Consider the following 14,051-nt stretch of genomic DNA (forward strand, 5'->3'; position numbering starts at 1 on the left):
TGAGCACCAATTGACTGCTCTGCAAGCTGCTGAATTATAGTCAGACATCTGCTAAATCATGCCAAATTCCTCCCCCCACATCCCTTTCCACGCTGTGGCATCAAAGAATCAATGCTAATTCCTCAGTCCCATTAGTGGCTCCTGCAGGGGTCACAGGCTGTCTCTGCCCTGTTTGGGCACCCAGCCCTGAGCAGGGATCAGGATTTGAGCCTCATCCCTTTAAAGCAGCCATCCAGCAGGGATGGGAGCTGCGAGTTTTCTCTCCAGGCTGATTTCTTGTCCAGCTGCTAAGCAGGGAGCTCTGAGTGCCACACTGAGTTTTGCTGGAGCTGCACTGAAAGGTCTCAGGAGGGAAAACCTGCTGGGAATACTCCTGGTGATGCCTTATCAGGGCAAAATTAAGAGAATAAAATCAGTTCTATTTATTGAAGGCCCTACAGGCACATTTAGGGCAGACAAAACCCCCCAGGAGCTGCATCCAAACATGGACAATGGGTCACAGGTTTCACACTTTGATAAGTTTGGTTCATTTGCATATTGGGGGTTAATCTTCCAATTACTTTCAGGTAATGAAATAACTTACCCCAAGTTTGCTCCCCCAACTCACTTTTGTTTGCATTTGATGTTTGCTATTGAAAAGAGAATAATCCCTTTTTTAAGTTGTTTAAAGAGCCCAGTGGTGGCTTTCTGCCTTGGGAGAGGGCAAACTTACTCTATGAGCTTCTTTCCCCCCTTTCCTTTTATACATTTGAATCAGGTTATTAATAACTCTTTTTAAATAGATCAGGATTTATTTTCTTCCAGAGTTAGGGAAGAACTCTAATTAAAAGTGAGTGCAGATGGCTGTGGGGCTGCTGAGCTGCTGCCAGGTGATGCCAAAGGTGTGTCCCACCCTCTGTGCCCACCTGGCACTGGGTGTGGGAGGAGAGCACTCTCATCTCCACATTTTCAATTTGGAACTTTGGGAATTGGGAGATAAAATGAGGCCCCTGGTTCTCCCTGCTTGGATTTGTGAACTTTCCCAGCATCTCCCACCAGCCCAGGGCTCCAGATGAATCCACAGAATCTTCCACCATTAATTCACTCAAGGTAGAGGGAGAAAGGAAAGTCCAGGGGAAGCCTTGACACATTTGGCTCGATAATTCAGCCTTGCACATCCTGGAAAATGCAGTTTGCTGCCTGCAGGTTGGAAAGGTGAGGTTTGGTCATTCTGTTCCCACCAGGTGTCACGTGGCAGCTCCAACCCCTGGACAAAGCATATGCAAAGCCTATTTTGGAGCTGTGGATTCAGCCCATCACGTTGAAATTGGGTCATCCTTTGTTAATGTCACTTTTTCAGATCCACGGGAGTCAGCGGTGCACAAAATATTCAGTGCAATGCAGACCACAGAGGTGGAAATAGAGAGCTGGGAATGTGTCTGATGCTGGCAGTGCTGATGAGGTCTGAGCTGAGCAGAGGGGACAACTCGAGGTGTGTTGTGTCACCAGGTGAGGAGATGTGGATGGAGAAACCCTTACATGAGAGAATTGCTGGAATTTCCCCAGCATTCACCCACAAGCAGCCTGAAGGAAAATCCACCAACTTTTCCCAAAGAAAAACAACTCCCAGTTGCCTTCCTATTTTGGAAATGGGCTGTAAGTCAAGCAGAGAGATTCTTTTTAAAAACTGTGTGAAGTGCAGCAATTTATCAGGGAGGATTGGCTGCTGGAGAGGTTCCCTGAGTCAAGCCTCAGCTTTCCTGGCTGGAGAGAGAGCTGCCAGCCCTGGCAGAGCAGAGCATCCTCTGGAAGCAGAAAGGTCCCTAAAAGTGGAGCCATTCCCTGGTGAGGCTGTCCCAGCATCCAGGACCCACAGCAGCCCCACCAAGTTGTGACACATTTGTTTTGTCCTGCACGAGAAGGTTGCAAATCCTGGGTTCAGCCCTTTCCAAAATCACTTAATAAAAGGATTCCTGCCTTTTCCAGCCTTGGAAAAAATCCCTTTGGAGCATCAAGGAGAGGAAGTGCAGTGCCTGCAGTTAGGGAGAAATCTCTGTGGTGATGACTGCACTGAGAGCCCATGCAGGAAAACCAACACATTCAGGACAATAAATCAAAGCAATCCAATCTTTCCCAGGAGATGGGATTGCTGTTGGAAGCAGTGGAACCTTGGGACTGTGTCACACACCTCCTGTCCTGATTCTACCACAGAGAGGGGATTAATCTGGAGAAAAGTTTCCAATGCTTGTTAAAATTTGGCTGAAGCTCTGAAACTGAAGGGTTTTTATGTTTTTCAATCTGGGTGGGTGGTTCATTCTAATTCTGGATATGCAGTTTATTCACATACACAACTAATCCTTTTTCTGAATCCTGTTAAGTTCTTGTTCTTCTCAGTATCCTGTGGCAATAAGTTCCAGCAGCTAATTGTGCTTGTGTTGAGCTCCCTTGATCCACTTTACTCATGCTTGCTTTAAAATTTAAGTGTTGTTCTCAGAAGCTTGGTTATTTTTTTTTTTTTTCCTAGGAGATAATCTGTGTCCTTGATCCCATTTGTGGCAACAGGGCTCAGGCTGGAAGGGAAGGGTGGGCTGGGTTTTGTTGCAAGGTCAGGGAAATTTTGTGCCTCAGTTTCTGTGGCAGCTTGGGAAACACAAGGAGTGTAGCCAAGGAAAGTTCTGTGATTGTTGTTTGCAGGTGAAGCTGGAGAAAATATTGAGTGAAAAAACAACCTCCAGAAACTGAGCTAATCCTTAGCAGGCTTTCCCAGTATCTCTGAGCTTCTGAAATCTACAAATTAAAAGAAAACAAAAACAAACCACATTATTTCTGACCCTAGGAATTATTTTAATTTTTAAAAGAAGGAAACAAATGCTGGATGAAGAGATGATGCAAACCCTCACCCTCCATTGCAGCATTGGCTCCAAAATTTAGATTCTCATGGATGAATCCAGGTCTCCTCTAGCTGGGAGGATTCTCCTGGAGACCTGAAGCATTCCTGATCATTCTCCCTCCCTTTGTTGAATTGCAGTGCAGGGTTTGTGCTGATCAGCCCAGGGATGGTCTGGCCTTAAAATCCTCTGTCCTTTTGTCCCCTGGATTGGGAGAATCTGAGCTTGAAAACACCTCCCCTGATTAAATCCTCCAAGAAGCAGCAATTCTGTCTGCTCATTACTCAGTTCTGGCTATGTTCTGCTTAATAACTAAACACTAATTAGCTCCACAGTTTTGCTACTATACTTATAATAGCCCCCATTAAAGTTATGGGGTTTTTAGGCAGTAATGGCTTACAGAGTAATTAACGAGCAAGAGGCTTTTATTACTACCTTTATTTTTAGCCTGTGCTTTACAAGCCTGTTCTGCCAAATACCAAAACATCTCAGACAGAGGCTTGGAGTGCCCATCCCCTGCCAAGCAGTGTGGAAAGGAGCAGGGATGAGTTTGGAGCCCCTGGAGCTCAGAACTGCTCCAGAGTCCCAAAATTCCAGTTGGGAATTGGTTTGGGTTAAAGGGAACTTCAATCTCATGTAGTTCCATTCCTTTCCATGGGCAGGGACATCTCCTAGGTTGTTCCAAATCCCATCCAACCTTGTCCTGACTCAGCCTTTCCCCAGGGTCTGCTGTGCTGTGACCCCCCTATGCCTCAGTTTCCCCCTCTGGGCAGTGGGCAGGACATCCCTGCACTCCATCCCTGGGGTTAATTTCTGGGTCAGAACCTGCCTGAGCTTGGCTGTGAATTCAGAAGCATTTTTGGGGTCACAGGGGTTGTTTTGAGGTGAGCAGAGGGACCAACTCAGTCTCGTGCCACTGCAGCATCATTTTCCAGCAGGGATCAGACCCAGCTGCTGCTGCAAAAGTGAAAGGAGCCCTGTGTTTAGATTTTGGGATGGAAAAGCTTTTGGTGAGAATATCCTGAAGTGTGAGTGTTTATTTTCTTTGCAAAGCTTTTGTTGCAGGTTTTGGCAGCGTTTGTTTGTTATTTCCTGGCTTGTTTGGAGCACAACAAAGTGTTTGCTACGTTTGTTTGGGGATTTTTTTTTTTTGGGTGTGTTTTTTTCACATCTAGACAATGTTTTTACTCCAGTGAGATGTATAGGTACAAATTCAAATCAAGCCATTCTTTAGTTTAACATTTTCTGAATCACTTCTCTTCAGTGTGGGCAAACCAAGGATTAATGACACTGGGGCTGAGCAGCCCCAGAGGAGGAATGAAGGTAAAACTGACTATAAAGGTTGCAGATCAAATCACTCCTTCCTATGGCAAGTGTCAGAGCTGATGCCAATTAACTTGATTTAAAAAAAGAACCTTCAGTGTTTAATAATCCAGCATGTTACTACCACGTGGCTCCAGGATTTATTAAAGGTTTTTTATTAGATCAGTGCCCTTTCCATATTGTCATTCCTCGACAGCATTGCCCTCTGCTGGAGGATGGGGATCTCTTTCATCATGTGGTGCCTGATTCTTCCCAAAATTATGCAAAACTCCTTTGTTTTAGCAGTACTTTAACCCTGAAATTGGTTATATTGAGTGATTTATAGCTTTCACCTCACTTTTCAAAAGTGAAAAAAAAAAAAAGGCAGTATACTTTCTGTAGTGGAAAAGAGTTTGATTGTTTTAATTGATGTTTAAATTTGTTCCTCCTCCTTCATTTCCCTGGGGAAGAGATAGGAGAAGTTTAAAAGTGACAATCTGAACGAAGCAGGTTTTGTTTCAAACCTTGGGAAAAGGAGAGTGATGTTATGATGGGGAAGGACTTCAGTGAATGTCTTGGAGAGGAGCATCATTTTCCCCAATTTTTGTCTCGTGCCACAAACTGCAATGAAAATCATCCCCTGGCTTTGGCCACAGGGGAATTTTGGGATGTAGGGGAAGCCCTCTGAGAAACTGTGACTCCTCTCACCAGCAGTGTAAATTCACAGGCTGCCATGTAATTCCTGGCTGATGCTGCTCCCAGGAGGAAATGGATTTCACCTTTGGCAGCTCTGGCTTTGTGACACTGAGCCCTTGGTGGCACCAGGGTGTTGAGAGGGAAGCTTGGAGAGCTCTGGGTGAAGATTTCACCGTGCTGCCAGCTGCCCCAAAGGAATTCTTGCCACATCCTTCAGCCAGGATCATCAATAAAAGCAGGTCCCTTCAGGAATGGGCAGTGAGGGAATGCTGCAGAGCAGAGCCTGTGGTGCTCCCTGGATGCTGCTGTGTGGGAATTTTTGTTGGGGATGGTGATCAGGACAAACTCAGGTGCTCTCTATATTCTGGTCTTGCAGTTGATTGTAAAGGGTGTGGGTATACAGAGCCCTGCTGGGAGCTGCCAGCTGCAGCTCAGAGCAGGATGGAAAGAGAGTGGAGGGTAGAAGTTCTAAGAGATAAGAGAGAGAGAAGTAAGAGGGAGATGTAAGAGAGAGATTTTCCCATTTACAACACAAGAAATCATTTGCCATCATAGCAAACTGCATTTGGTGATGCCAGCCCCCTGTGGCAGCTTGCCAGGGGCTGTGAATGGGCTCTGAGTGGATTTTTTAGCTGTTATTTCCTCCCACTCCATCTCCAGCAGCAGGATCCTTTCCTTGGTGCATTTCTAGGGAAGGTGCTTTACCAGGTAAGGTGTTGAGCCTCTCCAGCTGCCCCTTAGGGCCCTGGCCCTGTTCCAGCTTTTTCAGAGGATTCCAAGGATGCCAACACTCCTTGTCCTCTGTTCAGGCACAGTCAGCAGCCACAGGGACAGCAGGGGTGAGGCCAGATGCTCTTTCCTCAGGGCACTGTGCTTTGGCAGGTTCAGGCCAGAGGGAATTCTCTGGACAGGGATGCAGCAGTAGGCTGATGCTTGCTGGAATAATTCCTCCTCTTCCTCCCTGGTTTATTTTGTCTGAACGAGGCTGCTTTCACCAATTCTGAAAACAAATGAGAGAGCTATGCCTGTGGAACTGGCTGTTTGCTAGAGCTGGCTGGAAATTTTCCTACAAGTTTGGGTTTTGTATGCATGGAAAAGAAAATACTCACTGAAACTTTACTCAAGGGACATTGATGTGACATTTTTAAGGACCAACCTCTGACCTTCCTCCCTCTTGTTTTCCCTGATAAATTTATACCTTTGTGATTGAAGTGCTAATTTGGAAGAATCAGGTTCTGTCCAGCCACTTGAATATTGCTTGATTGCAAGATTCCTTTAGAGGAAAAACCTGTCACTTCTTGGAGCCATTTCACTCCAAGTGGGCTCAGTGCTAGGGACTGGCTCTACAGCCCAGTGGCCAAGGCAAACTCAGATCAATCCAATTTGGGCTAATCAGGGATCTGAACCTGTATTTCTCCACACCAGCACTCTGCAACCAAGAAAAAAACAGCTCTGGGGAAATATTTGCACAAATGTCACCAAGAGCCCAGGCTGGAGGGGGTTTAGGGAGGGGATGTGATAAGACCCAGATCACTGTCAGAGGAAGAGCAGTGCTTTTCCCAGAGCATCCTGCTCCCTCTGCAGCATCCCTGGGCTTTGGCTGCCTGCACTGCAGCCCTTTTAGCAGCCTCTAATGCCTTGTCCCACATGGGAGCAGCAGCACTAAACTCTACCCGTGTTTGCAAACTGCCCCCCGTGCGCTAAGTGCTGCGCTCACTGCAGCGCCGGGTAAAACATTCCTGCTTAAATCTTCAATGTGCATCAAACTAAGCCATGGTGGCACTTTAATATACTCCAGGCACCTCTGAGAGGGAACCAACCTGAGCAGGCTGCTGGAAGCCTGAGCTGGAATTGGCTGTGTTGGAGCTGCCTGCAGGATGGGCTGAGCTGAGGGAATGCTGGTGGCAGGGATGCCTTTTTCTGGAGCTGCCTAAAAACAGAAGGCAGACAAAATTAAGACAATGAAAAGCAGTTCTATTTATGGAAGGATAAATAATATTTATTATTCAGGTACATTTAGGGCAGATAAAGCCCCCCAGGGGCTGTACCCACAATGGACCATTAATGGGTCACAGGTTTGCACACTTTGATAAGTTTGGACCATTTGAATATTGGGGGTTAATCTTCCAATTACAGCTTCAGGTAATGAAGTCATTTACACCAAGTTTGCTCCCCAAACTCACTTTTGTTTCCATCTCTCAGGCCTGAGGCAGTGAGGTGTCCTTGATTGCCAGGCCTGGAGAGGAATTGTTGTGTTTGCCCAAAATGGGAGAGCAGCAGCTCCCACTGGATATGGAGTTTAGAGTTCTACACTGAAGAATTGCAGGGTTACAAATAGATGGAAAACAGAAAAGCTGAAATCCTAAGGCATCAATTAGGAAAAACAAGGGATCACATTTCCCAGGAGCAGAGGTGCAGCCAGCCCAAGAGCTCTGGGGAGGATCTGGGGGTCCCAGCATGTGCACATGTGTCAGTCAGGGCTGTGGCAGTCTCTGCTCCTCCCGTGGGCTTGGCTGGCTTGAGGGGAAGGTTCTGTTCCCTGGGATGGCTCAGGCACTGCAGCACTGAGCAGCTTTCACTCAGCTGACATGAGGGACTTGCTTGACAAGGGCATGCAAAGGAGGGATGTCCCTGGAAGGGTGGCACACTGCTGCTGCTCACTGGGGCTTGTTCTTTCCGAGGAGAGCTCGGCTGCTTTCTCTGCCTACTGGCCTCTGCTCTGTGTTGCAGGTTTGCTCCCACCTGAGTCCCTGAGGTTCCTGCAGGCAGCTCCAGCAGTGCTGCCCAGAAGTGCCCTCCTGCTCCTGGGCTCAGCAGCCGAGGTCTCTCCAAACCTGCTTCTGCAATGGGTGGGTTGTAAGCACTGGTAAGACCCACGAGTCGTGTCGCCTCGGCTGCTCTTCCCTCTCTCGCGTTCTCTCTCTCTCTCTGTCCTTGCTCCTTCCTGCCCATTTATTTCTGTTCTCCATGTGCTCTGCTGTTCTGTCTCTGGGGTTTTCACTGTCAGGTAATGAGGAGCTGTGGGCCCAGTCAGTCTTGGAGATGCCGAAGAGACGAGACATCCTGGCTATCGTGCTGATAGTTCTGCCCTGGACACTCCTAATCACCGTCTGGCACCAGAGCACCATTGCTCCTCTGCTTGCAGTGCACAAGGGTGAGAGAAACCAAACCAAACCAGCCCATGCCAAGCCTATGCATCCCCCCTTCGTGCTCATCTCCTCTCTCATTCCATTCCTCCATGGCAGCCATGCTCATCTCAGCTCCCAGCCCATGTCCATGCAGCAGCCTCCCCTCCTCTGCTCTAGGAACAGCCCGGTGCTCCTAGGGGCTCTTCAGAGGGATCAAACTCCATGCCATGGGATGTGCTTGCTGCACCTGGAGAGCTCTTTATGGCCTGAATTCAGAGTGCTGCTCCTCTTTGTTCCCTGAGAGAGGATTCCCTCCCTGCTGGCCTTTGCACACAGAATTATTCCAGAGGGAAGGCTGCAAAAAAACACCAAAGCTGCCACTCGAGGCAGCTGCTCTGTGAGACATGAGGCTGAGAGCACTTTTTAAAGAAAATAGAAAAGCAGAGCTCTTGCACTTGAAGGAGAAGGCAAGAGCCAGATCTCACCTGCCTGGGGGAGTTAAAGTGCTCTGAGAAGTTGGCTCCACACTGCCTGTCACACTCTGCAGTAAATACAGCCCTGGCACAAACCAGGGGGCTCCAGGAAGTTCTGAGGGAACCCTTTTGGCCAGAAGCATCCCAGTTCTTGGCACAGCACCAATATCTAAGGGGCTCTTGGGGGCTGGAAGAATCCACACTGCCTTTTTCCACCTTCCTTCTTGGTTCTGCCCTCTGCTGTGGGCAGGCTGCTCTGGGGGAAGAAGGCCAGATCATTTTCAGGACACCCTCATCCTCTCTGGTCCCTTTTTCTGAGGAATTCTCTCCCCTTTCAGTGTTTGCCCCCATCCTCCATAGCTGCTTGTCCCTTTGATGGACAGTTTGAGTGCAGGAAGTTCAGTCTGTCCTGAGCAGTTTTCCCTTCCTCCTGACAGCCACCTCTGAGTTTTGGGCAGGGAAAAAATTACTCTGATCCCTTCTGGAGGCTGGACAGTGTCTCAGAGGAAGAGGGATCTACTGGGCTCTAAAAGAGGACTTTAAAGATGACTGACAATACGCTGCCTGTCTGTGCAGCAGTTTGATCACTGCCCTAAAAGCTGTTTTCTGTGAATGGCCTCTGCAGTTAGAACACAGAGACTGCTCCAATGGCTGGCTCAAGAACTCACCAATGACCTTGATGAGACCCTTCTCTGCTTCTCAGAGCCCTCAGTGGAAAGTGAGTGGTGGTAGAGACCGACCTGAAAGCTCTTGAGAGGAATAATTTTGTTCTTGTGAAGCATTTCTGGGATGCTCTGCTCACAGGTGCTGAGAGAGATGTGCACCTGGAGATGCCCAGAACAGCAGCACTTCCCCGTGCCAGGGCTCACAGCTGAGGCTTTGACCTGCAGGCTTTGCAAACTGTCTCGGGCACCGTCCTGGCTAATTACATTTCTGTCTGTGTCCAATGCATTTTGCAGATTTATTTCTGCATTGATTCCTGCTCCCTGCTCTCAGAGAGCTCTGCTGTGTGATGCTGAGGTGCTCTGCAGCACATAGGGCCTGACAGCAACATGTACCTTGTTCCCTCCCCCAAATATCCAGCCCCCTCTGTCAATGCCACGGAGCACAAAGCCTTCATTTGGTTCAGGTATCAAAGTCTGTGCTGCTGGATGAATAACATGCTATGGAAAAGCCATGGGTAGTCCCCTGCTGGGTCAGATCTAATGGCTCTCTGTTCCTGCTCTTTCACATCTCAAGTTCCTGGCAGTTACCTAATTTTGAACAATCTGTGGCTCAAAGTGTTCTGTGCCCACTGGAGAGGCAGCCTTACATCCTGAGTGGGGGTCCCCCTTCATGTGTGCAGAGCATGGCATTCCTGCTGCTCTGCAGTGGAAAACATGGAAGCTGCACCCTGGAAAAGCAGCAGGAGCATCAACAGTGGTTTTCCTTGAGCTGATTGTGAACAATTTGCAGGGATTTCACATGTTTGGATCAGAGTACCTGATCTTTAGGCTGTTCATTGCTCACATCTGCACCCCTGAGGGGGCTCTTATGTTCAGAGGCTGGAGGGGCTTTTTTGAGGAAGGGTGGTTAGAGGCAGGGGAAAGTCTCTGCAGGAAAAAAACTACAATTATAGGCTTTAATTTCCACTGTTCATTTCTGGATTTGAAGTGTGTCTTTCCCCACTTCCCTTGCCTGTCAGAGAGCAGTGGGGCACTGCAGTGTCCTGCCCAGAATGTGCTGCTGGGGATCTTCACTGGCCTGGTGTTTTCCAACAGGTTGTTCCCTGCCTCCCAGCCCAGGTGCTCCAGTTGCTGCGTGCAGATCTGTGAGTCCTGCCCCACTGAGCGTGGTGCCCTGAGCATTGGAGCTCCTCAGGGATGATGGACCATCACTCCACGTGGCTATATTCCTTATCTAGACCTACTTGCTCTACAATCCTGTCTCTTCTGGGTGCTTTGTGAAGCTGCTTGTTGGGAGCACTCTGTTGCCCTCAGGCCTTTTATTTTCATTTTACTAGCATGAGAATCTTCTTTGTTTGTCCCTGATTCCTTGATTTATCTATGAAAGAGATAAGCATGTTTCCTCTCCTGGCACCCACGAGGGTGACCCGCTGGCTCAGCCGCGGGGTGCCGGACACCCGAGTCCATGTGGCTCTCTCTTCTCTCCATGCCCTTGCCCAGATGATGGTGGTGACTCCCAGCGTGATCTCGCTGCAGGCTTGGACTCCAAGGAATTCTGCCTGTCGGACCGGGACATAGTGGAGGTGGTGAGGACAGAGTACGTGTACACGCGCCCACCGCCGTGGTCAGACACGCTGCCCACCATCCACGTGGTCACCCCCACCTACAGCCGGCCGGTGCAGAAGGCAGAGCTGACCAGGCTGGCCAACACTCTGCTGCACGTGCCCAACCTGCACTGGATCCTGGTGGAGGACGCGCAGCGCCGCACGCCGCTCATCACGCGCCTGCTGCGCGACACGGGGCTCAACTACACGCACCTCAACGTGGAGACGCCACGCAACTACAAACTGCGCGGGGACACGCGGGACCCCCGCATCCCCCGCGGCACCATGCAGAGGAACCTGGCCCTCAGGTGGCTCAGAGAGACCTTTAACAAAAACAGCACCCAGCCCGGGATTGTTTACTTTGCTGATGATGATAATACCTACAGCCTGGAGCTCTTTGAGGAGGTAAGGGTGTGCTGGTTTTGGTTCGCTGGTTCGGGATGTTCGTGCTGTGAGATAGGATTAGGGGGAAGGTAAAACGGGCTGAACTTTATATGGTACAAAGAGAAAAATAAACCTACCATGTTGGGCCTGCTGGGGGGATGATGAGCCTGGGGAGGGGTGAGGGAGATGAGGTGGTGTTGGGCATGTCCTCTCCTGAGCTCTGCATTAGTCCTGGCTGTAGTCACGGCAGCTGTGCTCTGGTTTTCTCCAGAGCTCCATTACCCTGTGTGTATTTCCAGAGCCAAGGCATCTTGTGGGAACCCCAGTTTATCTGTGGCTTCCATGGAAGGGGAGCTAATGAGGAGCTGCCTTCCCTGTGGGGAGCCTTGTTAGGGTTGGAACATCCCCTGCTGTCCAACATCCAAAGAAACCTCAGCCATCCTCTTTCCTTGCCTCATCCCCCAGACTTCCAGCTGATCTGATGCTATCCACCTTCCCCCTCCACCACTTGGCTGTCTGTTAATTCCTGTCTGCTTTTATTTGAGGGATCCTTCTCGTTCCCTGCCGTTTGCCCTTGCCTGCTCCCATCCCAGGGTTAAATTCAGGGTTAAATTCAGGGTTAAATTCAGGGTTAAATTCCGTGGCTGCCCTGAGCCTGCTGCCTGCTCTGCACAGAGCCTGGCTGAGGCAGCAGAGCCCTGTCAGAGCCACCCCTGAGCTGTGTCAGCACAGCACAGCCCTGCCAGGACATCTTGTTCAGAGATGTTTTTTCTGTGCCTGTCTCTGCCTTGCTGCACACACGAGGAGCAGGGGTTTGTCAGAGATTTTGCTTCCCTTCCTCGAAAAGCAGAGCCCTCTGTGCACTGGGCAGGGGACATCTCTGTGCAGATTTTCCCCCTGGAGCAACACATTCCAGTGTTTGGGCATGCATGTCCCCCAGGCTGCTATCAGCAGGCAGAGGGGCTGAGATCCCCTCCTGGAAGTTTGCAGTCCAGGGCTGAATTTCAACACGTCCTGACAATCTGGTTAGGCTTGAGCAGTGAAAGCTTTCCCACCTTTGCTCTTTGTTCCAGTCCAGCTGGGGTCCTAAATGAGCTCCTGTCTGCAGATTTGAATGGTCTTACAGTGCCAGGTACCTCACCTGGCTTCCAGGTCAGAAATTACTTGTTCCCTTGCTCTCTTGAGGCCAAACTCTTGGAGCAAGGGACAAGAAAGGAGGATTGCTTCCTTCCCCACCAGCTGCCAGTTTTTATACCAGGGATCTCGTATTTATTTCCTCATACAGGCCTCTTTGCCTTCCCCAATGGCTCTCACTTTAGCTTGCACAGCCACAGGAATACACACGCTTTGAAAGCTGAAAGTGAATTCAGACTGAATTTCTTTATTCCCCCGTCCCTTTTGAGGCTGGCTCTGGCAGCATCTTGAGAGAGACTCCTCACATGAATAAAGCAGAAAGGGTTCCTTCATTCACTGTGTGCTGTGCTTGTAGAGGCTTCTCCTCTCAGATATGTCTCTGCAGTTAAGGTCACTGAGCCAAGGAAATGTGCTGTGAAATGCAGGAGACACACATTATTGTTCCCTGTGGACAGGGGCTGCCGTTAGCAGCTGTATAATGCAGAAGGGCAAGTGCCAGAGCTCTTCTGCTCTCGTTTGCAGTAATTAGCAGTGATGAGATTAGCTCTGGGAGATCCCTGATCTAAGAGAGCGAGCTGAGAGCAGAACAGGAGGCTGAGCCTGCCAGGGAGCATGTGGACACTGCTGAAGGCTCATGGACATGAGGGCTCCTGGCTGTTGGCTTTCTCAGCCTCAGCTCAGACCTTTCCCAGGCTGGGGGTTTTTCTCAGAGACAAAACAAGAGAAGGGATAAAAAACAACACAGAAAAATACTTAGTGTTGACCAGCAAGTTGTGTGAGTGTCTCGTGACATTTTGCACAAAGCATGTTTTCAAAGAGGTGTTGCCTTCTCAGACCAATGAGTCTTTTCTACTTCGTTTTCCATGATCTATCTTCTATATAAATGCCATGGCTTTTCAATATATCACTTCTTGCTGCTTGGAAGAGGCAGCGTGTGTTGCTGCACTATTCACTGTAGCTGCTTGAACTAGGATGGTTCTAGCTTCAGGCTGCTACAGGGTCTGGATAGCTCCAGGAGCCCCTGAGGCAGAAAGCTTCTCAGCTAGCTAGGAATGAGATCTTGGGAGCCACTGTAGAAGTTCCAAAAGTAGCTTTATTTCTTCGAAGGGTTCTACCAGCAAAATCCAGATACGTAGCATAGCAAGGGGTTTTTATAGAGTTTAGGGGGATTGAGATTCTAACCAATAAAATTATAAATTGAGAACTATCCAATTACTTTGAGATTCTAGGTGAGAAAACACCAGTCATTGAATAAAGACCAACAGAAATCCTAAATGATAACAGGGGTTTCAGTAAGGGGGGGGGGGGGGGAACATTTCTCATGGAAGGTTTCATTGCCTCAGGGTATGAGATCCCAGGACCAGTTGTATCATCCACAATTCACCGTTCCTGATCAGACAGTGACAGGAGCAGGGCAGGGTGCTGGGGGTGAGTGGCACCCAAATATCAACCTTGGCTAGCACGGGTGGCCAGGGGGGCTCAGACACCTTGGCACAGTACCCAGGACCCCTGTGGACTTGATTTAGGCCCCTGGGGAAAAATTACCATCACTGCAGGAAGAATTACAAGTCACAACAAATAATTGGAGTATAAATTAGATTGTTAGAAGGTAGAAAAGTCAATTTTTAGAAATGCTTATATTAGGGGGTTTAAAGCCAAGATGGAGGAATTTGGGTGTGGTATGTCTTCTTGTTCTTCATGTCATCCATTTTCTGAGTTAGGATGGCACTTTTGGATTGGTGTGAGGGAAAACTGGACAGGGTCATGTATGTAATTCATAGTATAAAACATAAGACCT

At 49.0% G+C, this 14,051-nt stretch overlaps 1 protein-coding gene and 1 long non-coding RNA gene across 12 annotated transcripts in view; one reads left to right on the forward strand and one right to left on the reverse strand.

Moving 5' to 3' along the window:
* The window catches only part of B3GAT1 (beta-1,3-glucuronyltransferase 1), a 35,660-nt gene that overhangs the window by 12,785 nt on the left and 8,824 nt on the right, over window positions 1–14,051 (forward strand). Inside the window, exons 2-4 of one of the 11 annotated variants that reach the window (XM_079326610.1) lie at window positions 7,596–7,731; window positions 7,873–8,019; window positions 10,632–11,140. In XM_079326610.1, coding sequence (XP_079182736.1) covers window positions 7,908–8,019; window positions 10,632–11,140 — 621 coding nt within the window. In that variant the 5' untranslated portion in view covers window positions 7,596–7,731; window positions 7,873–7,907. Of the gene's footprint in view, window positions 1–1,193; window positions 1,489–7,595; window positions 8,020–10,631; window positions 11,141–14,051 lie in introns of those variants that run through there. The other 10 variants (XM_079326611.1, XM_079326607.1, XM_079326609.1 and 7 more) reach the window with 10 other exon arrangements.
* LOC306812243 lies at window positions 2,482–7,577 on the reverse strand. The gene is made up of 2 exons (XR_013776836.1): window positions 6,686–7,577; window positions 2,482–2,766 (listed from the first exon to the last, which is right to left on the reverse strand). It is a non-coding gene; the product is annotated as an uncharacterized lncRNA (long non-coding RNA).

This window comes from Erithacus rubecula (assembly GCF_903797595.1).
Source record: "Erithacus rubecula genome assembly, chromosome: 25".
NCBI classification, from domain to species: Eukaryota; Metazoa; Chordata; class Aves; order Passeriformes; family Muscicapidae; genus Erithacus; species Erithacus rubecula.